The following is a 27,952-nucleotide window of genomic DNA, read 5'->3' as shown; positions in this document are numbered from 1 at the left end:
TCATTTTTCACACCAATGAATGAAAAAATAAATCAACAAATAAATAAGCAGAAATATGAAAACAAAGTTTATTAAACTCCATATACAAATACATTCACAATAATAAAAAATACAGCATCCTGCAACAAACCACTTAATAAATGCATAAAAAAGCATTAAAAATTCCAATACAAAAATTAAACTATGAATTGCATCAACAGATATTTTCTTTCACAACAATGTAACTTAAGATGGTTAAGTAAATTTCTCAACTAGTTCTTTGACTGAGTGGGCTAATTTATCAGCTTGCTCCTAGAAAATTTAAGAAATATTACTGTATTATATATTTATTTTAGAGACAATTAAAGATCTTGATGGATTAAAAAAAATTATATTATAGCAAAAGAACATGTTATGAGACATTTTTTTAAATTTGAAAAAAATAAGCACATAGTAAAAGAGCATGTTATTTTGTATTTTGCTGAATTTGAGAAAATTAACATACAATGAAAGAATATATATGTGATATTTTAGTTAATTTGAGAAAGTAAGCCCTTAATAAAAGAACCTGTTGTGAGGTATTTTAATGAATTTCTGAAAATTAGCCTTTAATGAAAGAGCATTTTATTTTATAACCGTCGTTGAACAGCCAAACCCAATTTTTTGGGTTTGCGACTACTTAAGTTCAACTCCATAGTTTTGTAATTTTGAACTCAATCCAGCAGACAAGGAAACTCCTGAATCAAGTATTGGGAGAAATTTTCCTTGTGGAGGACTTTTTGATGGAACTAACCTGCATTTGTGTTACGTGGAGAGGAAAAACACCCACGGTTAGTCTGACGGCAAGGGGACTCAAACCCATGATCCGTCTACCACGGAGGATAGTCAAGCACTGTGGTCGGTGCAAGCCATATGCAGAATTCGTATCTACCAGTTATTGCTGGCATTCACCTCATTGGAAGGCAAATGCTCTATCACCTGAGCCATCTCGGCTCATGAAGGAACATTATGGTATTTCATTGAATTTGAGAAAATTAACCTACATGCTATGATGAATTTTACTATGAACTAGAGAAAATTAGCCTACAGTCAAAAAACACTGTTTATATGGTATTTTACTCAACTCTTGAAAATCAGCCTATAGCGAAAGAAAATTGTGATATTTCACTGAATTGGATTAAATTAGCCTACATAGAAAGAACTTGTTATGGTGTATTTTAGTTAACTTGAGAAAATTAGCCTATAATAAAAGAACATAGCATTTTAGTGAATTTGGGGAAATTAACTTACAGTGAAAGTATATGCTATGTGGCATTTATTGATTTTGAGAAGCTATAGAACATCACAAGTATAAACATTCCATCTAAACCCATTTTTGTTTAAAAACGTGGCATAATTAATTGTTTGTACAAGTTTAAATTCAATTAACATCTCTAACAAGGGAAACTAGGGAAGTGTGACTCGTCAATTTTGAAATAAACTATTGGGATGTATGCCTTATGAGGAATAATTTTAGGGGGAAACATTCGTTTCGGCCCATAGAAGGTTCTGTGAGAGATAAAAAATAATTCAATGTATAGAAAAATCGGTATTTTATTACTTTAATGCAGACTATTAGTTATTGTAATTGTCTCATTCTCCAATTAATTTTGTGGTACTTTCACGTACTATATAATGCATATTTATTATCAAAATTGATTTCGAAAATTTTATATATCTGTAGTTTTTCAGAAAAACCTGTTAGGCTAATTTAAAAAGAAAAATTGACATCAAATTTTTTAATTTTCTTTTCCAAAAAACTTTCCAAATTAATTGGAGTATGTAATTGCAAATCAATTAATTAATTAACAATTAATTAATAATTAATTAACAATTAATTAATAACTTATTAATGATTAATTAATTTTTTGATTAATTTATCAACTAGCAAATTAATTAATTATCCAATTAATTACAAATTAATTGGATTATGAGACAATTACAATAACTAATAGTCTGCATTGAAGTAATAAAATACCGATTTTTCTATACATTGAATTATTTTTTATCTCTCACAGAACCTTCTATGGGACGAAACGAATGTTGCCATCTAAAATTATTCCTCATAAGGCATACATCCCACTAGTTTATTTTAAAATTGGTGAGTCACACTTCCCTAGTTTCCCTTGTAAGCTCTTCAATTATCTTAAATTTAATGAATATTAAACAATGATAAGAATAAGCATTGTCAAGATATCTTTTAAATGTATATAAAATGAAAATTAAGTAATAACTATTATTTAAAAAAAAAAAGTGGACTGATTTAGATAAGCAATTTATTTGGAATTCTCAGACTTGCTTTTGCTTTCTAGATTGTTAAAAAAAAATTTACATAAAAAAAAGCAAGAGAAAAATTAAGCAACAGAATTTTAATATTAAAATGAAAGGGTCAGGTAGAAGTAGAAGACTTTATAATAGACCCATATACACTGAGCAATCCTTTTATTATGCAAACGGGAATGTTTATTATGTCTTCTTTATGTAAATGAGATTTTACAACACATTGTTGCCACTAGAGGGCTAGTGTACTGCTACAATGCTTTAGACCCTTTATTTTGTGTTCATAGTAGTCTGAATGCCTAAATATCATTGTTGGCAAAATACATCTTGTAATGCTGATGACTTTTAGGGCACTTTCAACAGAATAATGTATCTTACCATATTGCTAATATAGACATTGATTGTTTTAATGAAGAAAATGTAGACTTCCTTTAATGTGTAGGCCCCCACAATCCACAAATTTCAATCCTATCGGCAATTTGAAGTATGAAGTTTAAAATCATCTAGAGCCACAACTTTCTAATCTATCAGTATTGGAAAGTGCAATAAATATTCCACAAAAACCCTAACGAAGTCTTGAAAAAAAAATCACTCCCAAAATGTTAGTTACTCAGTGTAGATCAATCCCAAATAACAATAAAGAAGATAAAGTAAATTACCTGAGTTTCTGCTTCAGCGTATACTCTTACAACATCTTCTGTACCAGAAGGACTAAAAGAAAAAAGAAACTCTTTCAGTACATTTTTAAAAAAATTTTCTATTGTATAAACAGACAAAAACAAGTGTTCACAAAGAAGTGAAAACATTTAGTTAAAAATATATAAACCAGTTAGCGTCATACTAAATACTAGGAGGCTTCGCCCCCTGCTCGCTGGCGCTCGCCAACCCTCGGAACTGCTTTCGCAGTTCATTTCGGATTGCAAAGCAATCCGATGCTCGCTTTACTCGCTCATTGGATACGTTCTTAACGTCTAGCTTTTGTATACTTTTTTGAACACTGAAGTTCCGAAAACTTTTCACTGTAGAAAATTCTAAACCTGTGCATTTCAATATTAATTTGAAATTGCAAACAGTTCACATATTTTTCTTAATCACACTATTCTAAATTTCGCTTTCTTTTCTCAATTCAGTGTAAATAAGATTAACAATAAAAGATAGGCAATTATAAAACATTTAATTTATTTTTGTGCTCTATAGATTTTACTTCTTTATATTTCAGAACCCCTTTGGTCCCTACATTGGTGTTATAAATGAATTTGGCAGTACAAAATTTAATGAGATCAGAAACAGTGATATAAACCAAGCCAAGGTAGAGATACCACAGGTGTATCCCAAGGTCGTGAAAGCTGTGTTCACTCAAAGAAGGCTATTTAGCTGGGGGGTTTTATAAACGATTATATTTTAGTATGCTAAAAAATATTTACTATTTACCGAATAAAAGACCTGGCATTGTTGTAAGATGAAACAACAGATTCAATAGCTTTTTGTAACCCTTCAGGTTTCACACACCTTCGTTCGGCATCAGTAGTTTCAATGGCATTTCGATCAGGAACCTGTAATAAAATTAACAGTTACATCAGGGATACACAATCATCTCTGGAGAGTGGGCCATAAAAACTAGAAATATGCCATGTTGTGAGCCAATGTAAGTAACTTAATCTAAAAGTGTAAAAAATACAGAGTGTATTTCGATTGTATTTTAAAGTAATTTAAAAGTGAATGGCTTACACATGTTTAACTTCTTAACTTCATTTCAAATAATTAAAATTACAATACTTAATGTAATTAAGTATATATAAATACAGTCACATAATTACACATCAAATGATTACAAAAATTTCAAGAGATTCAAAAGAAAAAATTAGAAATTACAACTTTTTTATTTATACTATAAAGTATATCCTTTTTAGAAAAGTTTTTTTATAAAAAATAAAAATAATGTCAAAAACTTTAAAAGAATAGTTAAGTGGTAAAATAAGTTATTATCTTTGCAACTAATATGGAGTGGGCCAACGTAAGTAACTTAAATCTAAAATTGTAAAAAATACAGGGAATATTTTGATTGTGTTTGAAAGTAATTTGAATGTAAATGAATTAGACATGCTTACTTTTTTTTAACATTATCTCAAATAACTTAAATCAAAATACTTATGGTAATTAAATCTAAATTAATATAGTAACATAATTTAATAATCAAACAATTACAAAAACTTCTGTGATTCAAAAGAAAAAACTAGAAATTATAATTTTTTTTTTTTACTTATCCTAAAAGTTAACCTTTTTCTAGACAAGAAAACCTTTCTATACGAATAAACTAAATATCAAAAACTTTAAAACAATAGTTAAGTGATAAAAAAAATTAATTATCTTTCCAAAGTAACATTAATTATCTTTGCAACTAATATGTTGTAAACCAATGTAAGTAATTAAAATCTAAAATCCCAAAAAATAGAGGGTGAATTTAGATTGCATTTTAAAGTAATTTTGAACGGCTTACACATGTTTAGCTTTTAAACTTAATTTCAAATAATGAAAATAAAAATGTTTAATATAATTAAGCCTAAATAAATATAGTTACATAATTACACATCAAATAATTATGAAAATTTCTGGGGAATCAGAAAAAAAAACTAGAAATTACATTTTTTATTACTTATTTTAAAAGTTAACATATTTTTAAAGACAAGTTAACGATTTTAAAAAAAATAATGTCAAAAACTTAAAAAGGATAGTTAAGTGGCAAAAAAAAATTAAATATCTTTGCAACTAATATGTTGAGGGCCAGTTTAAGTAACTTAAATCTAAAATCGTAAAAAATCCCATACAAAACTTCAACAAAATACAAAAACTTTAACAGTATTTAGAAAGTATTTTGAAAATGAATGGCTTACATACGTTTCACTTTTTAACTATAGTTCAAATAATTAAAACAAAAAATATTTCATACAATTAATCCTGAAACTTACAGTTTTCACATAAATAGTAATAGTAAAATGATTATAGTAATAAATATAGTAAAATAATTGCACATCAAATAATTTCAAAAATTTCTGGGCATTCAAAATAAAAACTAGAAATTACAATTTATTTTAAACTAAATGTCAACCTTTTTATGAAAAGTAAAAAAATAATATCTAAAACTTTAACAGGATAGTTAAGTAGTAAAAACAAAATTATCCTAACAAAATAAGGAACATTTTCTACAACAAACATAATTTAAAGTTCATTAATATTACATACCTTAACTTTTAATTGTCGATTAGGTAGGTCAGTATACATTTTATCCCAGTCTTCAACACTCCAATCAAAATCATGAAGTATTACTTCAACTAAAAGTAAATCTGAAATGGCATCACCAACAGTCTAGAAAATGATAACTGTAATTACAAACCTGTTATGGATGCAGCAAGCAAATAAATTTAACCATTTGAGAGTAAGTGCAACAAAATTTTATAAAAAGTCAAAATGTGTGTTTTACCTCATTTATGAGATCAATAACTGAGAGAAACTTCTTTGCTGCCATTTTTTGTTCTTGACTAACACTGCAATTAAAAAAAATTTTAAACAATTCAAGAAATTTAAAGACAAGATTATTTAAAAAAAAAAAAAAAAAAAAAAAAAAAAAAAAAAAAAAAAAACTAACAGCCAGAAATCGTGATTTTTTAAAAAAAATATCACAACTAAATTTTTCAGAAAACTAATAATATTAATAATCAAAAATAACAATACAAATATAAATTTTTTCATAAAAAATAATTTTCTTTATAAATTGGTTTAGGTACAAATCAAAATTAACATTAGCACATGCAGGAATCAATATAATTTACTTATAAAATATTAGTTATAATATGTATACATTAATAATATTATTTCTATAAAATTATTTATTACCAGACATTTATAAAAATGATAAATTATTGATTTTAGATCCTTTCCTTCTTGGTACCTAAGAAATTTGTTTTGCTACTGGCATTAAGCAATGCCAATTTTGTTTCAAAAAATTAACTGTTTATTGAAAACTTTTTAAGTAAATACAATAAAATGTACACAAAAATCTCTCGCTTTTATGTATATGCTTTGATAAATTAAAATTATTTAAAAAAATAAAAAATGGTGAAAATCCGGAAATATCAGCCATTCTCATAAATGGCCCCAGTCGTTAAGACTGATTCTACTTCTAACTGACCTAAAACAAAAAAAAAATTAGAATAAACAAACCTAAGAAAATGTTGCCTTATATGCTTATTCTTAAACTATGTTGTAAAGATAAGAAAAAGCTTTTTTTGATAATTGCAGTTTTGTTTTCTTCCTTATGTAGGTAATTTTTGGTTCTGGCCAAATTTTAAGAATTCTGTCTTCAATTGAACTAACTTGTTTAAAAAAGAAATTAATTTACCATTATCCTTCTTCTATGAGGCACTTAATTTAGCAGAAATTTTATGCATTATATTTGATAACTTAAGCACATGTGGTAAATTATTAATAACAAACTTACTTATTTAATAATCAATTTATTAAAATTTAATATGGCACGGATTTAAAGAATTTATTAAAAATTCTTATTACATACTTTCTTTTACAAATAGTTCCTGATGACATAAAACCAAAATCTTGAAATTTAAGCATCTTAATGTAGACTAGAATAATCAGAACATAGATTTACCCTTAGATAAATAAAACATTGCACAGTAAAAAAATAGCATTAAAAAAATACATCAAAGATTAATATAATAAATTAGTTTTTATTAAAACACTAATATTATTACTGCCAGTATTTTAATTTAACAATTAAGTTTTAAAAAAATGAAGAGATCAGGCATATTTACAGGATAAAACATACTTTTCACTTGATACAAGAGCTTTAATATTTTGCTTAGCTTCTTTACTAAAAACAACCTAAAATTATAAATTTTTTCATTAATCTGAAAATGCAACTAGTAAAAAAATAAGTACAATTATTTTAAAGTAAAGAGAAAGTTTTTCCAATAAAATAATATACCACTTACATAAAAAATTCATGCATGCAAGTATAATAAAAAAAAATTCTGGTTATTATTTCCAATGTCAGTTCAAATTACAAAGAAAAGGTAAAATGAAAAAAAAAAATGAATAACAGGAAAGAAAACACAGAGCATATAAAACACTGAAGAAATGATATAATTGAAGGCATTGTTTAATAAATGTTCAGACTTGCTAGTACAGTGCAGTACTAGTACAGAGAGTATTAGAGCTGCTATGCAATGAGGTACCCCCTCCTCAAAAAAAAGGGACCACACTGAATAACTTTTGATGTAATGATTGGATCTTTACATTCTAAGACTCGATGATTAGAGAGGGTAACTAATTAATTATTAGGATATGCTAATTAATAAGTGCGGACGATATTAAGTTACAAAATCGACACAAAACTTGCTTTCTCTAAATAAACGTACCTTCTTTTTAACAGATTCAGAATTCTGACCCCCAAAATATCTGACAAATATGGTCCCCGTAGTTTGATCAGGAGAGTGATTCAAAGTTTGGACCCATTAATGCTAATTTTACTCTTTGTGTACATCGTCATATCTCGAGAACTTTTTAAGCAAATTGAAACATTTTTGCACTCAACTATAAAATTTGTTTGTCCAAAAATAATTTCCTGCAAAAAATAAATTTTAGTAAAAATTTATTATTTTTTATTCAATAATAGTTGAAAAATTTTGAATTGCGAGGTACACATATTTTTACATCAGTTTAAAGTATGTAATTTTACGTGACAAAATAAAAAAAATTTGTGAAATCGGTCATTAACCACACAACTTTTTTTAAAATTCAATTTCTCAATTCGATTCTCTTCTTTCTAAATATAAGTGCTTAAGATATAGATTGACATTATTTAGAAAAAACAGCTGCTTGTAACTATCAAAAAGTCTTACGCTCAGATCGGGAATAAAAATTTTTAAGTATAAATGGAGAAAAGAATAATGGTTTTGTTACAGAATTTATAAGTTAAGAGTAAATTTTTACTAAAATATTGAGTAATTACAATATTGTGACCTCACCTTATAATGTCCATTTCCATTAGGATTACAGAGGTCTTGTATTAAATGTCAATTGTAACTGTGTAACTATTTTTATTATGGGTAGAACCACAAATTTTAACATACATCTAGATAACTTCAAAATTTTCTAGAATCTTAAAAAAATTGAGCTGCAGTGGATAGTGTGCTTGCCTCCCAATGAGGTGCCCCAGGTTCGAGTTCTAGGGGTGACTAGTTGATACACACTCTGCTCCCGGCTCGCACCTACCACAGTGCTGATGAAAAATATTCACAGCAATAGACGGATTATGGGTTAGAATCCCATAGCCACCAGGATAATTGTGGGAGGTTCTTCTTATCATGTAATGCAAATGAAGGCCAGTTTCTTCAAAAAGTATTCCACAAAGGCTAGTTTGTCTAAATACTCGATCCAGAAGTTCTTTTGTCTCCTGAGTTGGGTTTGAAATTACAATGTGACAGAGTTGAACATTGATAATTGTAACTCAGAATTAGGTCAGCTGTTCAACACTGGTATGAAAACAAAATTGAATCTTAAATAATAATTAAATTTCATAGTTAAAAATTTTAAAACTAGTGTGTAGAGCATCATAATATTCCAACATAAAATAAAAATTTTCAAAAATTCTTCAATTTTATTTCAATAAATTGAGAATAAAAATAGAGAAAGCAGGGTGAGCTTATTAGCAAACTTTTGATAAATTTAAATCAGATATTTAATTTGAGCTTTAAAGTGATAAAGTAATAATTGCATAAAACAGCCATTGAAAAAACATTCAGAGGGCGGGAATCCTTTCAATGCGGATTTGCAAGATATTTAAAGAAGGCTCCTAACTGAGCCAGACACAGACAGAACAAAAAAAGATAAAAAGGTAAAATCATAATTATACTTTGGAGTAGAGCCAATAAGATGAAATTAAAGCTAAATTATTAAAAAAATCACTTAAAGAAATATTGAGACATTAACTAATAAATTAGAAAGATTTATTAGTAAACAAAAAGAAATTTATGCATAAAAAAGATCATGAAAAGTGTGCATTAGTTAACAATTTAAACATTCAAATTAATTTATATAGAATTTCTAGATCTATTTACAAAGAAAATTTAAATATATCTTAAACAGGGTGCATAGACAGATTTTTCAACAAAAAATAAGCACCTTTGAAGCACTCAAAAACATTTTTAATCACTTTCCAAAAAAAAAATCCTAATTAGGATCTGTGCAGTAATAAAAATTATTTCTTTCTGTCGTTTAAAGTTCTTAAAAAACATAAAATCAATAAAATTCAAAAAAAGATTCAAAAACTTTACATAATCATGATAAAATAACTAGTTTCCGATAAATATTGCAGAGAAAATTGTGAAAATCATGCATTTTTTTGTAATTTAGAACAATAATCAATACGGCAAAGAAAAAATCTCCTTCTAAAAGATAGTAAATTAAGCACTTTTTACAAACCTCGAATAAATAAAACACCTTTAAGGGCTTTTAAAAAAAGTAAATGAAAAATAAGCACCTTTGAAAAACGCTACACACCTTATTAAAAAGAGATCATTTTCATTTTATTTCAAAACAAGACTTTCAATGTTACTTATTTATTTATCATGAATCTGCAATAAAATGTTAAACGTTTGTATTAAGTAAAAATACTTACTGTACCATGTCCATTAGCTTCGAAATAAATACCAATATCATATTTCATAGCTTCATGGTGCAAATGTTTTACTCCAGTAGGTACACAAACAACAGGTATTTTCTAAACATTAAAAATAAATAAAAGAAAATAGCTTCAATTTCTTATATTTATTCAATGAAACAATAAAAAAAAATCACAAAAAATTCAATTATACTTAAAAGATGTTAAATAAAAGTGTTTTTTTATTAATAATTTTTGGTTACCCTACATAAAATTTTAAAAAAAAAATTAATTTAAGAGAGAGAAAAATAAAAATGAACCATTCCATAACCACCATTAATATATAATTGAAGGGACCCTAGTTAATATGAAGTCAAAAAATATATAAATTAGGAATTGTAAACTAATATTTAAGCAAAGAAAAAAACTATCTTAATAAATGTGGTGAATCAATATTGAGTGAGTCAAAATTAAAAACGTCAACCACCTGTTTAAATGCCAGAGGAAGAGAAGAAGTAAATACCAATATGACCATTAAAATTTCTTTAGGCAATCAAACTGATTTAACTTCAACTTTTCTCAATAGTAATTCATCAGGTTTTAAAAATGTCTTTGTTTTTTCATCACTTAGACATTAATTTGTGCTCCCTGGTGAGCATGCTTTTCAGTTAAGAATTCTAGAAGTGTATATAAGAGATGTAAATTAGCAACACTTTGTATTGTTCGCTCTTAAACAGTAACCTAAACAGAAATAACTAATATGTATGTATAAAAATCTTACCAATTTGTTTTCAATATATTGTGTTGAACTACCATTTGCATAAGCAGTTTGTACAACTCTTATTTCAAGTTTTAAGGAGACTAAATCAACTAAATCTTTCAAAAACTTTGCAACCTATTCACAAAATAAAATTCATCATTTTTTAAATTAATAGGTGAGAACTAAGACATACTTCAAAAAAACAAAATTATCAGAAAAAACTTTATATTACAGTACATTAAAAATTGAGTACTTGGAAATTTTTTTTTTCTTATTTTACATAATAAATAACTTAATAGAATAATTATTAATTTAAACTGAATTGAGTGCAATTTTGAAATTAATGTAATAGTATTTGTTTAGGGGCAATTTTTCTTGGAACTTTTCTTTTGAATTCAAAGCAACAAATTTTATGATTTTTGAAACATTTGTGGAACATAATTTTTGTACTTTTGAAACCACTTTCAGCATTAATTTAATTCAGTCTGCAATTTCAATGAAGACTGATAATCTTTAAATACAACAACAAGCTAAGTTACAAATATACATAAATTATAATTTTATTACTTCTACAACAGAACTTATTTTTCTGAAATAAATTTAGTGCAATTTTGTGAAAAATGGCTATTTTTGAATAGATATAATTAATTCTTTTTTAACAGAAGCTTCAGGATAACTGGAAGGAAAATAGAACAGGTTTAGAACAATTCTGTGTGCAAGTGATTGTTTTCTGCAAGTTGAAATAGGTGAAGCAAGAACATCCCAGATAAAATAAATGTAATATTTTTATAGCTATAAATGAAAATACAATTAAAACTAAAAATTTCATTAACATTACATTTTCATCAGTCAAAAAAGCACATTTGGGAATTTAGAAGTACAAATAAATAAAATAAAAACTAAACTTTTTTTAGAAAAAGATAGAAATAATTCAAAAAAAAATTTTTTTTCCCTTAACTTCACAAGTGTACAGCTAACATTGATATTAATCTTATGCATTCAGGTCCAAAATTTTTAGCCATACTTTAAATCACAACTAAAACTGTGCTAGAACAATTAAAATTACAAACTATGTACAAATTGTTACTTGATTAAAAGAAAAAAAGTTAATAAGAATAGAAATTTCACAAAAGTTTACAAACTTGTTTTACATCCTTTACAGAATACTAAAAGTAAAAATATTATAAACCCTTTCATTTTTATTTGGAATCGGGACACTATCTATAAAGAATGAATTAGATAATGTTACATCTAGATGAATCTTTAAATTGAATTTTTAGTATAATACATTTTGGAATTGAAACCCTATCTATAAAGACTGAATTAGATAATGTTACATCTAGGAGAATCTAGAAATTTACTTTTAAATGTCTTACATTTTTAGATTGGAAGACTATCGATAAAAACTGAACTAGATAATGTTACAACTAGAAGTATCTAGACATTTACTTTTAAATATCATAAATAATATACATATTATATTATGAATTTTTCTAGTATACCAATCAATAACACTTTAACCAAACATCCAAAATAAAACAACTGAAACATTTTTATAGATACAGAAGCTTCTTCTTCATTAACTTCATGAACAAAAAAACAAATTTGGTTACCTCAGTTTATTGAAATGAGTGGAGAAAAAAATCTAAATAAATTGTATAAGAAAAAAATAGCTCTTTAAACTTTGAAAATATACTTTTATGATTTAATTAAAAGCATAAAAAAATCATTTTCAATACTAAATCCCAAATAATAGAAAAACAATCAATCAAAAAGACATTTAATCTCAAATAATAATAAAACATTCAGTGATAAAATATGCATAACTAAACTTTCAGTTTAAATGACATTGCAAAAAAAGCATAACTACATACACTGAGATACAGAAAGATAAGAATAAATACTAACCAAAGTAGCAATTTTATCACCATCTAAGAGATGAAATGAACTAGAACCATCTTTGTAAAAGTAAACCAATCGATCAGCATCTCCATCAAAGGAAGCATATCTTTCATTAACTAATATTTCACTCCCTAAAAATAAACAATCATAATTCAAACAAAACAGAATCAAATGTTGAAAAAGGAAGAAAAAAAATTTTTTAAAAGCAATGTACCTTCAGGTGCTTTTTGTTCAACTTTAACGAAGTCTGCTCCACACTAAAACAAATATGTTTTAATTATTAATATTGTTCAATTTTTATACTTTGATTTCAGAACTGAAAGTTCACATAATTAAGGAATTAATTTTAAAATTGCTTGCAATACTTGAAATTATTAACAGTAGAGCAAACATCCCTATTTTTATAATTTATAAGATGATAAAAAATTAACAGAAGTATTAAGGCTTGTTGATAAAAAATTACTGAATTAAAAAAGAAATTTAACAGAAAATTATCATAGTTTGTTTCCAACCTTGATTAAGAAGCTTTGTCATTAAAAAAAAATTTATGGGAAAAACTTAAATTTGAAACCTTTGAACTTGAAACCAAGAGAAAGTTCAAAAAAGAGATGGTTAGACGATACAATCAAAGATCTAACCACTTTGAAGATGAAAAATTGAAAGCCTAAACCCAAAAATAAGACAGTCTGGAACAATATTGTTTAGCAGGCCAAGACTGACAACGAGCTGCAGTGCTGTATAAGTAAGTATTAGGAAAAATAAACAAAACTTTAAAGAAATATATTTACTTTTTATTGAGATTATTAATAAGTTTGGCTGGAAAATTCAAATTACTTTATGATGAAATGAATTTAAGTGAATTATACTAAGTGAAATGAATCATACTTTTAAAATCATTAAAACTATTCTTGCACATCATTAAAACTAACATTATTTTTAATTTTTAGTTTTTTTTAAATATATATTCCATATTTCCTTTCTCACTAAGAAAAAATTATCATCCTTGACCATCATCATTACTATTGTAGATCTTATGTAATGTCCAATGGATCTTAAATACCACATCAAATGAAAGTATATATATATTTTTTAACATAAAAAAAACAAAAATTTTAATAAATATTATGTACTTAAAACCATCTCTTTTTTTCTCTGATGTTTCCATGCAAATAAATATTAAAATAAAAGTTCTTCAATACAATGAAAAATGTATAAATAAACAGAAAGCTTAAAAAAAAAACAAATTATTGATTGGTAAATATCAAACACATAATTAAAAGTTTATAACTAATAAATTAAAGAAAAATTTACATTAAACCTACATTAAAATTTAACTTTCCAGTGGTTCCATCATTAAATATTTCCACATTGAGGGATTTGATATAATTTTGTAACTCCTTAAACTTCAAAGCTCCAATACCATTTGCACCATCCACATACATGTTAGCTGTATACTTTGTCTTGCTTTCTGTCATAAACACAAAAATGTATTTAATTGACAAAATAAAATCAGTGAACAGTAACTAGCATATATATCAGACTTGGATAATTTAAAAAATTACTTTAAAAACCACTAAAAAGGCATTAGCTCTAATAACTAAAAAAGAATCTCAAACTAAAATTCTTTTTTCAACTGAAATTACATTTATTATTCAGTTTCATTTTATATTTCAGTTTCTATACATTTTTAACTGAAATTACATTTTATATTTCAGTTTCTATACATTTTTAACTGAAATTACATTTTATATTTCAGTTTCTTTTAATGTATATAAATACATTAAAAGAAACTGAAAAGATATATTTTTTCATTATTGTTTGGGACTTTAAAATTTTTTTAATTTGTTTCAAAAATTAAGACCCTAGACAGTCAACACCAGGAAAATTAATATACATGAATCTGTTCTGAAATTCGAAAAATTTGCATCTGTAAAAGAAGAAGCTTGAAGAAGTACAACTTAGTTAAAACTAGAAGTTGACAAGAAGTACAACTTAGTTAAAACTAGAAGTTGACAAGAAGTACAACTCAGTTACAATGCATTAAATTTAGAACAATAAGCTACTCTTCAAAAATGTATATTAGTTAGAAATGATGAAAACAAGTTACAAGAAATACTGAAAATTACAATATATGAAAAAGGTTAAATTTCCTAAAAAATATCTTAAAATATAAAATATGGCAAAAATTTCAAAAAATACTAAAAAAAAAGAGATAATAATAATAATTTTAAAAAATAATTTAAAAATACCATTATGATTAAAATTCTGACCCTAATTATTATATTGAATTACATTTCAATTATTAATTATTCAATACATCTTAAGCCAGGAAAAAATATAAAATACGGCTTAAATTTAAAAAAATGCTAAAAAAGAGAGAATAATAATAATTTTAAAAAATAATATAAAAATATCATTATGGTTAAAATTTTGACCTTAATTATTACATTGAATTACATTTCAATTATTAATTATTCAATGCATCTTAGCCAGGAAAAATTGTAAACTAGTATAGCATTTTAAACTAAAATTTATAGCTAAGAAGTATAAGCAATATATATACATACAAATATTAGATAAACATAGATGTAATAAACAATTTCAATAAGTTGGTTTATAACTGTACCAATTGAATTTGATCTCAAGGTTTCAAAAGCATTTGATAATTTTTCATAGTAGCCTTCAGCTGTTGGAGTTCCATAAGTACCAAAATTTTTACAATAAACTACAAAATGTAACTGAGGAGTGGTCAATAATCCTAAAAAAATAACATATTTATAAATAAAAATTAATACAAACATATAAAAATAAAATTCAAAAGATAAATATATAATACAATTCAATTTCTATATTATATTAAGAACGAACACAGTGAACTTCTTAACTTAAACACATACAGAACAAAATTTAAGATTTGAAGAGAATTTTACATTAGTATAGAAATTACAACTATTATGTGAATCTTTTCTTGGAATCTAAAAAATAATGTAATCTTAAAATTCTTTGACTAAATCCACGTATTTAATTGTTAGAGGTTTTTTTTTTAATTACAAAAAATAAATACTGTAATAAAAAACTAATAGAAGTCCACTCAATTATAAAAATAGATGTAAATCTAATACAGTACATAATTTTTTTCATTTATTTTTAAAAATTCAATTTGCTGTTAATTATTATTTATATATACTACATTTAGTATAATTCCATTAGGTTTATTTTTTGTAAAGGAAAAAAAATTCAACGTTTCTTGTTTCACCTTTATAAATTACAGTAAGTAACAGTTCATCTGAAATTAGTAATCCTTATAACATGGTATTTTTAATCAATTATCACTTTAAAAACATAATTTTTAAAACATATAGTTATTCTAAACACACTATTTTAATGAAAAAAGCACAAAAATTTTTATAACCTTGTTTGCTTGCGTAAGACTAAATTAAAGTAATTTTAGGCAAAAATTGCACAAATAGACTTCAAAATTGGATGCTAAATATTTTATTTATTTACTAAACACAAATAGAAAACCAACCCATTTTAACCCTGAACATATAAATTTTTTTATAATAATTGAATAACTGTGCCATTCTATAAGGTTTGATTGTTAATATTACAGTAAAGCTACACAAATAGGCAATTGGAGAGAGTCTGGAATTCATCTTTAATGATGATCTAAAGATAATACAACTTCCACACAACACTACTACAATTTATATTTGAACGCAATTGGTAGTAACAATCACCTGTACGATGCTCATCAATTACCTAACTGTGTGCAGACTTTTCTAGCTGAGTAATGGAGAACATTACGTTAGAGTTGATTCTCAGTTACTAAGACACTATCAGAAACAATGCAGTTGAATCAAATATAGGAAATTGAAATGCGCCCCAAGCCACGGAATAAAACCTCGACATCAACTGATCAACAATACCAATACTAAAATTGTGAATAAATATGATATTCACATTTTATTCCTACAAATTAAACCAAAGATAACAGTTTATGTTTAATTTTTCTCCAGGGTGTATTTTAATTTTAAAAAAAAGTGAGACAGAAACTAATTAAAATATATCTTTAGTCTTGGGGAACTTAAAAATAAATATTACGCTATTTTCACAAGTTGACAGAAAAACTAAAGTTGTATGATTTTTCATTAAGTTAAGGTTATTACTTTGATATGGCTCAATAATAAATAATTAAAAACACATACAAACAATTTCAAAAAAATCAAAATACCAAAATTTTTAAATTCTCCATTTAAACTAGTAACACCATCAATGGCTGCCTGCAATAGAAACTCACTGCTGCTCCTAAAAATTATATTAAAATAATATATTACTTTCAAATAAAATAGCAATTATACTTCATCTTTGTAATAAAGAAATTAAATAAATAAATCAACAAAAAATTACATTTATAAAGGGGTACAGTTACAGAGAACAAAAAAAAGACCTTTATTATTTAATAGATGAATATATAAACACACATTATATATTTCAGTATTCCAAATGATTTGTAAGAAAAAATATTTAAAAATAAACCTACCTGGTATCTTTTGCAAGATATACATTAGCAGGTAAATCAAAGTTTATTTTGTTCGAATCTAAAATAGATTTTAGAACTTCCTTTAAAGATTCATTGCTGAAATATTAAAATAAATATAAGTATCACTTACACTGTCTATAAACGAAGTAAAACTGTCACAAGATATTGATATTAGGTATATTTATTGCCAATACTTCATTATATAAGGAAAATCAAATATTTAAAGTTAAGAGAAAACTTTAAATAAAAGCAAAACAATTTATAAGTGTTTCTCTAAAGAATATATATACTTTATTTAAAAAACCATGAAACTTGTTCAAAAATGTCCTTGAAGAATATTATTTTTTCATTATATATTATTTTTTTACTGTAGGAATAAGGTTCTACCCTCATATTAAGTATGTATATAACAGATAAAACATTGAAGTCTATAATATTATTTACTGCGAATAAAGACAATGACCCTGAACTTTTTGATCTAAAGATCAGATCTTCACATTCTAGGACTCAATCTTAATCGTTCAAGGGGAAGACCTCAAATTTGCTAATTAATAAGTGCAGAAAACATTTTAGGTTACAAAACCAGTCATAAAAACGCACTTTTTTTGAAAAACATAGCTTTTATTTAACGAATTCAGATTTCTGATCCCCAATATATAAAGGGGAGTCGCAATTTTGCAATATGGTCCTCATAGTTTGGTCAACAGAGAGATTTAAAGTTTGAATCTCTTAATGCTAATTCTACTTTTTAGGGATTTCACCATATCGTGAGAACTTTTTAAGCAAATGGAAAACTTTTTGCACACTGTTGTAAAACTTGTTTATCCAAAGAAAATTCCGCGCAAAAAATATAAATTGCAGAAATTTTTTTTTTATTATATTATTAAATATTAGTCAAAAATTTTGAATTGTAAAGTGTATAATTTTTTACATCATTTTGGAGTACATAATTTGACATGGAAAAATACAAAATTTGATTGAAATCGGTTGAATAATTTGAGAGAAATCAAATTTTAAACATCTGACTTTTTGAAATTCAATCTTTCAGGACCTTATTATTCAACTTAATTTTGCCCAAATTTTGTATTTTGTCATGTAAAATTAAATTCTTTAAAATTATGCAAAAATTGTGCACCTTACAATTCAAAACTTTTTCAACCACTCTTAACTAAATTAATAAATAATTAGTAAAATTTTTTTTCCTAGGATTTATCTTTGGGTAAACAAACTTTATAATTGCGTTCAAAAACTTTTCAATTCACTTAAAAAGTTTTCGAAATAGAGCAAAATATGCAAAAAGTACAAGTAACATTAAGAGGTCCAAACTTTGGAGATCTCTCATGTTCATGGGATCATATTTCCCAGATTGTGGCTACCTCAATATCTTGGGGGTCAGAAATCTGGATACATCGGATGTTTATTTAGAGAAAGTACGTTTTCGTGTATGAATTCGTAAGCTAAAATATCATCTGCAATTATTAATTAACATATTTGAGGTCACCCTCTTGAGCCATTAAGTCTTAGAACGTGAAGATCCAATCATTAGATCAATGCATTAGTTATGCATGGTGATCCATTTTTTTTGAAGAACTGTACAATTCAAACAAATTCATAATTGATGAAATATAACAATTTATCTTCTCAGACAAAAAGATATTTTGTTGAAAAGAGAATAAAAGACCAGTTATGATAAAAAATAATGTGTAGTTTCGCTTTAGAGATTTATAAATTACTAATAAAAAGAACAGATTATTTTAACCTAATTTAATTTCTAATAAATGATTCAGCATGAAAAATTGAAGTTCAAAAATTTTATTTATGTTTTAATAAATGAAAATTCCATTAAAATATGTATTCACTGACTTTACATCAGCTTAGACACATACAGTCAAACTGTTAATGAACAGTAAAACATAAATATTAAAAAAAGGATAGGAAAGGAAGAAAATTTTATGGTATATTCGAGAAGTTCTGATAACACCACTTCAAGAATGCATTTAAAGCTTTGTGTCTCTAAGGTAAAGAAACTTACTTAAAGAATTACATATCATGATATGAACAGTATTGAATTTTAATAGCTTTTTGATGATTACACAAATATTTTACAGCATGTTTTAAAAAGTTTAATTTTCTAGAAATATAGATTGTCAAAATGATTTAATGGAAAAATGAAAGTCATATCAAATTGCTTTACTAGCAAAAAATAATATGTTTTCTGATTAGATAAGTGAGGAAAAAAAACTGGAAACAAACCGAGTTAAAATAATTAAATTCTATTTATTTGTGTTGACAGCAAATTAATCAAAATACTGATGGATTAATTTGAAATTAAAATTAATTTTAATACATTAAGCCTAAATCATGCACTGATTTTTATTCACTTTTAAAATGGACATTTGGAAGAGATTTAATAAAGACATAAACTCATGAAAATAAAAAAGATATAATTTAAAATCATATCTGCTTTTACACAATGAAAATGAAAAGTATGAAGCTTTATAAAGTAATACATGCATAAAAAAAGAAAAGAAAATGTAATCAGATTGATAAAGAGTTTTAATTCAAAAAAAATTAAACCACACTTTTGAGAGAATTCATACTTAGTATTGATAAGTTTAGTTGCTAATGTTTCCCAATCTTTCTCAAGCATTTTACTATCTGGGTCACATAATTTTACTCCATTGTCTTCTTCTGGATTATGAGAGGCTGTAATCATCAACCCAACTGTAGAGCCTACATAAAATAGAACAATATTATTCCTATATATCATTATATTTTATTCATAATGCTAAGAATAAAACTAATTACGATAAATAATTTCAAAAATTATATTGAAATTTTTCGATTTCCTAGCAATTTTAAATTAGTTAGGGTCCAAGAGCCTCACTCTTAAAGGGACCCTCCATAGTAACTGAAGCCCAGGGGTGATCACAATTCAAAGTCTATAGCTAGATAGACCCTGACAGTCAATAACTATGGAAGATGTTTAGCAATTCAAAATAAAATTTTAAAATTCAACTCTTCTTGAAAATAAGCATTTGAATGAACTTTTTAGATTATTTGGTATAGCTTTGTTATCAGCACACACATGTTTTTGAAAAAAAAAGTGCCAAGTTGGGTGACAACTGACAATAATCCTAGTAATAAGCTAATTAAATCTCGGTTTAATTAACCTATAGTTTAGATATAGTTTATTATAGTACAGTTTAAAAAAGATTAAAAAATGTATAATAATTATTTTTTATTTAATATTTAATCATTAATTTTATAATGTTTATTTCTGCATAATTAATATGTCAGTTAGGCAGTTAAAAAACATAATGGCATTTTATAAATATAGTCTCTATGTTGAAGTTAACTCCACAAAAATTAATAGACTGAAACATTTTGGATAATTCTGCTCCCATCACAGAAGTGAAGCAAGTAGGGCATTTTCTCAAGGCTTGACATTACATGATCTTTCAATAGTTTCATCCATTGATATACAAAGTAATTTTCTGGAAAAGTATATAATTTTTTTTTTTAATCTTTTAAAAGAAAAATTAATTGAAAGCTAGTTTACTAATATTTTTGTTAACAAGTAGTTTATCATAAAGTTCAAATTTAAAAAAAAGAGTGAAAACAAAAAAAAACTATCTATAAATAAAAATTATAGAATAAGATTTACTCAAACAATTTTAGATAATTATTTAAGAGTGGTTGAGAAGATGAGACTCAAAATTCCTCAATTTAAAGGGTCACTAATGTTGCCTAAATAAAATTGAAATAATAGCATAAAATTTGAAGGGGACAAAAAAAATTTTAAGTTGTTTGTTTTTGAGAATGAAATTAGGAAGAAAAAAAAAAACTAGATTTCAAAAACATAAATTAATACCTAAAGTCCGAAGTAACCTAAGGAGCAATTCTAAGGAACATTTACGAAGCTCCACAAAGTATAGAAACAGTTCCGTTATTTTTTTCTAGGTTTGATATACTTAAATTAACCTAGAAATTAGTTTATTTAATAATTTGATTTCTTTGGACTTGTCTAAGCAATATATACATATAGATATATATATACTCGCCATTTTTTACTTTTGATCTCAAAACTGCCAATAATCCCATGCGAAACATAACATGAGGTAATTCAGAAGATCTGAAAAATGAAATTAAGTATAAATTTTATATTAAACCTACAAATTTATTTGCAGCAATAAACAGAACAAAAAATGTAACTTCTTACTTCTCCCGGAAACCAGCAGTACCATATTGTAAAATTCTTGAAGAGTTCCGGGGATATTTTTGAGCACCTAAAGATTCTGCAGTTTGAAATTGCTCATCCATTTCGACAAGGAAATTTATTTTAAACAAACACTGCAATTTCAAAAACACTTATACAACAATTAAGGTAATTTTCAAGCATTAAAAGCATTCACCCATCAAAAATTAAAACCTTGATTTACAATGACCTAAATATGTATACTTATTTTAAAACCAGTTCATATTTACAGAGGAATTTATTCTGTTTTCTCCGGACCAGATGATGCATACGTTACCATAACAACCAGGTGACAAGTGAAGTTACAAGATAACTAAATGTAAGAACTGAGGCGGAAAAATAAAGGAATATGATTGGCTACATTCAATCAAATGCTCAAAATAAACCAATCAAATTCTCGTATCTTATCCTCAAATTTTATCAGCAAAAATGTTTCATCGAAACTTTTATCTCCTTGAATAATTTAGTAACTGTAACCGCGTTGTATACTAAAATTATTTAAGCCGAACACGTTAATTTTGAAATTTGCAGATTTTATTAATTTTAGCGTTTAGATTTATTTTTCTTCCTAATGTTCTGAAATTTCTTATTGTTTAAATCACAAACGCTATATAATCTTAGTTGAGCAGTTATTAGATGCTTACAAATTATTATAGTTCCTTGATAATATTCTTTCCTAGGTTATACGTTTTTATACTTTTGACAATTTATTTGTAACATTATTTAAATAAATTATTAATAATTTAATCATATATTTTTACGTAATATAATTAATGTTTTTATCGAGTAAATTTAAAATTTTGGAAGTTATTTTGGTAGCTTTTATTTATGCCATTAGCTTTGGTGATGAAAATAACCTATCTGATTCACAATATTATTGAATATGTTGAAAAGTTTTCAATCAGAGAAGCTGGCAGATTTAAAAGCTTTAAAATAGCTTCCTGTCTGACCTTTTTTTCTAGTTTTGTTTTTATATAATTTCTAATAATTTGTATGTTTATTCTACATGATAATTGTTCGAATTTAATTCTATGAATTTCTTAGTTGAGTCTTAAGGAGATGAGAGAATCAATGAAATTAGAGATTTCTGATTTTAAACATGATGAAAGCCTAAAACTTTTTGTGAGATTTTTTCTCTCTTGTTGATTCCTAGGAAGTAATTTTTAAGTTACTAGTTATTATAGCTGTAAGCTATTTAGCATTATATATTTAAGAGTTATTTCTTATATGTTATATTTAAAAGGTTTTAAGTATAATATGTAATATCTTGTTTAAAATAGGTTAAAAATGTCTCGTTTAAAATAGGTTAATTAGTTTTAAGTTCTCCTATGATGACCATGAATTTTGTTGAATGAAAGTTATGAAATTTCCTCTCTGCCTTTCCTTACTCATGCAGTTTAAGTCTGAGGAGAAAACATATATATGCCTAAATATTTTTTATCATAAATGTTCTCTAGTATATATTAATATTAAACATTTTCTTTTAAATTTAGTAAATTAAAGATAAGACTTAGCGGTAAAGTTTAGTTGTGCAGTGAATATAATTTTTAGAATTCATGTATATATATTAATTACAAAATGTTTATAAATAATAGTGTGTAATCTTTTCTGGAAGAAATTATTAATTATCATTATAGAAAATGATTAAAAAGTTTTATAATATATAGATACTTACTAAATTAAACAGGAACAAAATAAATAACATTAGGGTAAAATTCTACTGTCACTTATTCGGTTTTTTTTGGGGGGGGGATGCAAAATGGGGGTTATTTAAATTGTTTTAATACACTATAGGGGGAAAATGTAATTTTAATGAGTTAATCTCAAAGAAGTCTTTTATGTGTTAACCTGTGCAGGCAAATTCTGACTATTTTTTATCAAAATTTTCTCAATATTTAACTTATGTTTTCAAATACAGAATTCTTATTATCAAATTCTTTTTGTAGACTGTGATCTTTTTATATATGAATATCTAAATGAGTGTTTGAAATAATGTATTCAGAACTTATGAAGTTTAAAATTATCATTCAAAAGAAATTGAAATCAATATAGTTTAAGACATAAAGATTCGAGCACAAGTGATGTCATACCATGAAAAGGTACACCCGAAGTGACATTACATATTTTGGTTATGATAAAGGCATTCAAAATAAGCAGTTTAAATATTTTTGCATTATTCTTCAAAATAAGTACACATACAGTCATCAATCTTAATATGTTTATAAATGTAATTATAACTTATTAATTAAAGACCAATTGTAAAATTCAAAATGTAATCTACCCTATGTTTTTTTTTCTGAACTGATAGCATATGTTTGTTATAGAGTGTGACATAGTGAAGATTCAGATGTAAATACGGATGTAAAATTTTTGATAATGCTCTTCTGTTTGATATTCACTTACTTACAATGAAGACAAACCTTAAATATTTTATTATATTGATTCATTATTTTATGTGATTTAAAAAATATTTATTGCTACTTTACAAAAAATAAGAATAAAGCTAAGAAAGTCACAGTAAACTGAAATACACCGTATAAAAACCCTAAAAATTGTTTTTAAAACTATTTTAAGTGCACAAAATTGTTCTTAATTGCAGTGCATTTCATGCATAAATTATTTTAAAATTTACTATTCACATTATAAGAAAAGACCTTTTTAATTCGAAATATTTTTAATAGATATTATTAGATGATTCTTACTTATGGGGAATTTTCTCTTTTTATGAGTAACAATAATCATATTTACTAATTATCTTGTGCTATTTTTATATTAAATTGAATCATGTAAAGAAAAAATTTAGAAGAACAGTAAACTGTTTTTAAGAACTATAAGTAATCATTATCAAGACTAAATTAATCATGGATAATAAGAACTGTATCAGTATAAAAATTAAGTTTCTTAGTAAAGACTGCACATTCCAAATGAATCGATATTTTGGCTGCATGTTTTGAAAATTCATGATTTGTTGAATACTATTGTGGAATGGATCACAATGTCAAGCGCCATTAATATAATTGTCAAAGCATTTACTGAAATTAATAAAAGCTTGCAAAAACGTTTTACCAGCAGTTTCGTTTCTGAGGAATAAGGAAAAAATTATATTTGATTTTGTGAAAAAAGAAAGCTATATTATTAAAATCTATGCGGCTAATATTTTGAATCCTAAATTTAATCTGGAGCGAGTAAGAATTCTTCCACCAATTGGTAGCATCTGTGTAAGATATGTTAGTGGAAGAAGTTCTATCAGAGCTAGCTGAATACAGTAAAACCTGTCTATAACGATACTGTAGGGACCCAAATAAAATATTGTTATAGGCAGGTTATCGTTATAGACAGGTTTGAAATTTAAAAGTATACGTTTAGAATTATGAAACAGCACACAAGAAAAATTTACTTACAATTTTATGAATCAAAACAGAAATTATTTAGAAAAATAATCGGTTAGTTTTGTTTGCTTATTTTTGGAAGCAATTTCCATGCACATAGATTTCAGTCCATTTAATGAATTCAAATGAACATCAGTTACATTTGGTAATGTTGCAACAAAATCTTGCAAAGCGTTAATTAGCAATATGGCATTCTCTGGTGAAATCTTGTCGTGTGTCACCCGTTTTTCTGACGAAGCTCTCTCCCTCCTACAATACCCCTTCACCCATTTCTACTGCTCTAATTTCCCCTAAAAGTGGCTTTTTTTGTCAGAAACAACGAAAGAATATTACATACAAAAGAGAAGAAAAAAAAAACATTTTGTTATCTCACATTTAGGCTCGATGGGGAGTTGTTTCCAACGGTAGAAAAATCGGAATAGAACTATCAAAAGAGGAAAAATTATCGTTGTAGACATGTTTAACTGAAAAGTTGTTATCGCTATAAACAGGTTAAAAATACATTGAGTAAATAGGAATTTCACCGGGACCTCAAGGAAATATCGCTATAGACAGGTTTATCATTATAGACAGTATCGTTATACACAGGTTTCACTGTATTAAGTCAAAGTGGAAAAGAATGACTTGCTGGTGGAAAGAAATATGTTTCATGGTCAAGTTGGCTGAAATTACATTGACTTCAACAGAATGAAGTTTTGGTATTTGTGACTCAATATATTCAACGAAAAAAAAAATCAATTGTTTACTGAATGACACGGAAAGTTAGCATTTGTAGCTCAAAATATTGTATTTAAGCCAAACATACACTATTAGCAAGTCCAAGCTTACTAGTACACCTGATTCTGATGCATAACTTGTTATTGTATGTTAACTGATGAAAATACATTTTCGTTTTGTGATCATTATCAGGATTCAATTCTTAATAATTCCTCATTAAGAATCGAAGAATATAAAATCTTTTTTTTTAACAGTTAATTTAGATTTTGTGAATATTTTCTCTAATATAATGTATTTTAAATGTTTTTCATATTTTTTACATGGATAACTAAACATTTTCCCTAAGTAATTTTCCAGAAATAAATATATATGGCAGAAATTCTCAATTATTCCCCAAATTTTGACTTCAAAAAAATATTTTCACATCACATCTCTAGTGAGTGATAAACGGTTGTCAGTATATATTTTTTTTTCAGGAATGTAAATTATTATTAGTCTTTCTAGGCTTATGTTTTAAAATGAATAAAGTATCTAAAGGTGTATAGGCTTTAGTGTTGTTCCATTTTCTTAAATGTTTGATTTTTCTTTTTTTTTTTGCTCTTTTTTAAAAAAACGTTCACTTTATATATTGCATAATAGTTATATTTTTTCCCAGATTATCCAAGATAATTATAAATAAGTCCATTCTTTTAATGGCATAGATTAAAGATTAAGATATTAATTAAAATGAGAGCTCTAGTTAAGTAGCATTTCTTTGGTGCTGATATTGAACTACGAAGTGTTTTAACTTCAAGTTGCAGGATAAGAAATTCAAAGTTTCTTTTTCTGAAAGTATTGCCTCATTTTATTTTATTTTTTTCTACATCAAAAATAAAATTCTTGTAAAATTATTCTTGGCAGATCTTTATTTATACTATTTGTACGACTTTTTGCGATTGCCACTCTTTCTGCTTTTTTCTTCTGGATAATCCAAATCTGCAATAAAAAGTCATAATTCCCATTTAAGATTTTAAATTTACATCAACCCCTTCCTCAACTAACCAAACAATGGGTCAAGTTTAGCATCATCTGCATAGTTTTTTTTTTCTTTTCAAAAATATGCATATGTGTTTTTAATCTTATGTGTTTTTGGGGTATTTGAATGTTCCCATACTTTTTGGACACCCTATATCTATACAGATTGACAAGAAATTACTAGAACACCAATACTCTTTTAAATTTTATGTTTGTTAAACTGCCCCAACCAAACTTTCCGATAAGCATGAATATGGAAATTTATATTTAGATATTTAAAATAAAATTCAAAATGCAGTTGAATTCGCAGTCTTGGAGATGAATCTAGTCAAGCTAAAAATTGATTTTCATATTGCCATAAAAGAAATACTGTTATAAATGTTGAAAATGGTAAATAAGGAAACTTATTTCTTTTAAGAATCCAGTTATTTCGATTTGCAAAGTGAATTATTATTGGATTTTTTTATAATTGTTGAAAAAAAATTAATCTTTCTCTCTTTGGCATTTTGCTTTAAATGTTGCATAAAGCCAATCAAAGTAATAAGTAAATGATGGCTAAATGTAATGCTGCTTCAAAAATATTTCGAAAAAAACTGTTTAAATTAAGTATTAACTATTGATGCCCCTTTAACTCTTCCCTGGAACCCTAGATTTTCGCGGAACACGATTTGGGAACCGGTGTTCTAGAGCACTCTTTGCGACTTTTGAATTGAACACTGGGCTGCCTTTTGCTTTCCAAATTTTTATCAATCAATTTTAAAAAATAGATTTGTAAAAATTTCGTAAGAAATTATGTAACTGCATTTCAGACTAATTTCAATTAACTTAGAGAAAACAGTAATTATTACATTAAAATTCTGAAAAGTCGATTACCTAATGCCTAAAAAATAATAAGTTTTTCAACAATTCAGTGTTTTTATTTTTTTGAAAGAAAGAAAGTTTCTTAACCCAAATATTTAACTAAAACATACTCCAAACGATATGTAGATCAATGATTTATTTAAAAATGTTAGTGAATGACAAAATTAATACCACGAAGTACGTTTGAAGCATTCTGCAGTATTATCAAAGAAGACAAAGTATTTAAAATGAAGTAAATTTTCTTCGTCTATTAATGTTGAAACCAAATGAGTTTTGAACCAAATAAAATTTCATATTGCAGTAAGGAATATTTAATTTCTTAGTTGATATAAAAACAATTTGTTGTAACCCCCAAAATTATTTTTTTCTCTGTTGCTTTCCTTTGAAAAAGGTTGTGCATCTATAAATAAATAATATAATTTTTAGTGATTGTATTGCTCTTCATTTATTTTGAAGGTATTTAATGATTGATAAAGATGAAATTAAGTTTCGCTTTTCATCCATTTCAAAATAAATATTTTAGAAGAAAGACACT

The 27,952-nt window shown here is 25.7% G+C and overlaps 2 protein-coding genes across 3 annotated transcripts in view; one reads left to right on the top strand and one right to left on the bottom strand.

Annotated features, from left to right (window-relative positions):
• LOC107456859 (non-selective voltage-gated ion channel VDAC2) overlaps positions 1-27,952 on the top strand; it is a 113,609-nt gene that overhangs the window by 38,056 nt on the left and 47,601 nt on the right. The gene's annotated exons all lie outside the window — the stretch shown is intronic.
• On the bottom strand, positions 55-21,861 carry nst (phosphoglucomutase 3-like protein nst). 2 transcript variants are annotated; one of them, XM_016074840.5, is made up of 17 exons: positions 21,401-21,861; positions 21,243-21,313; positions 19,779-19,911; positions 17,179-17,274; positions 16,870-16,943; positions 15,262-15,393; positions 13,958-14,103; positions 12,850-12,892; positions 12,642-12,766; positions 10,755-10,868; positions 9,992-10,093; positions 7,139-7,194; positions 5,777-5,840; positions 5,539-5,661; positions 3,730-3,851; positions 2,958-3,009; positions 55-291 (listed from the first exon to the last, which is right to left on the bottom strand). In XM_016074840.5, exons 1-17 carry the CDS (start codon positions 21,499-21,501, stop codon positions 235-237), a joined length of 1,611 nt encoding a protein of 536 aa, XP_015930326.1. In that variant the 5' UTR covers positions 21,502-21,861; the 3' UTR covers positions 55-234. The 2 variants fall into 2 exon arrangements, with proteins under 2 accessions (XP_015930326.1, XP_042900184.1); XM_043044250.3 differs by lacking the exon at positions 21,243-21,313 and having other exon boundaries at positions 21,401-21,664.

The sequence above is a fragment of the Parasteatoda tepidariorum genome, chromosome 4, assembly GCF_982258835.1.
Source record: "Parasteatoda tepidariorum strain Cologne lab strain chromosome 4, Ptep-v5.0, whole genome shotgun sequence".
In the NCBI taxonomy this organism is placed as follows: Eukaryota; Metazoa; Arthropoda; class Arachnida; order Araneae; family Theridiidae; genus Parasteatoda; species Parasteatoda tepidariorum.
Note: the sequence above shows the minus strand (reverse complement) of the source record. Positions and strands in the feature narration are given on the sequence as shown.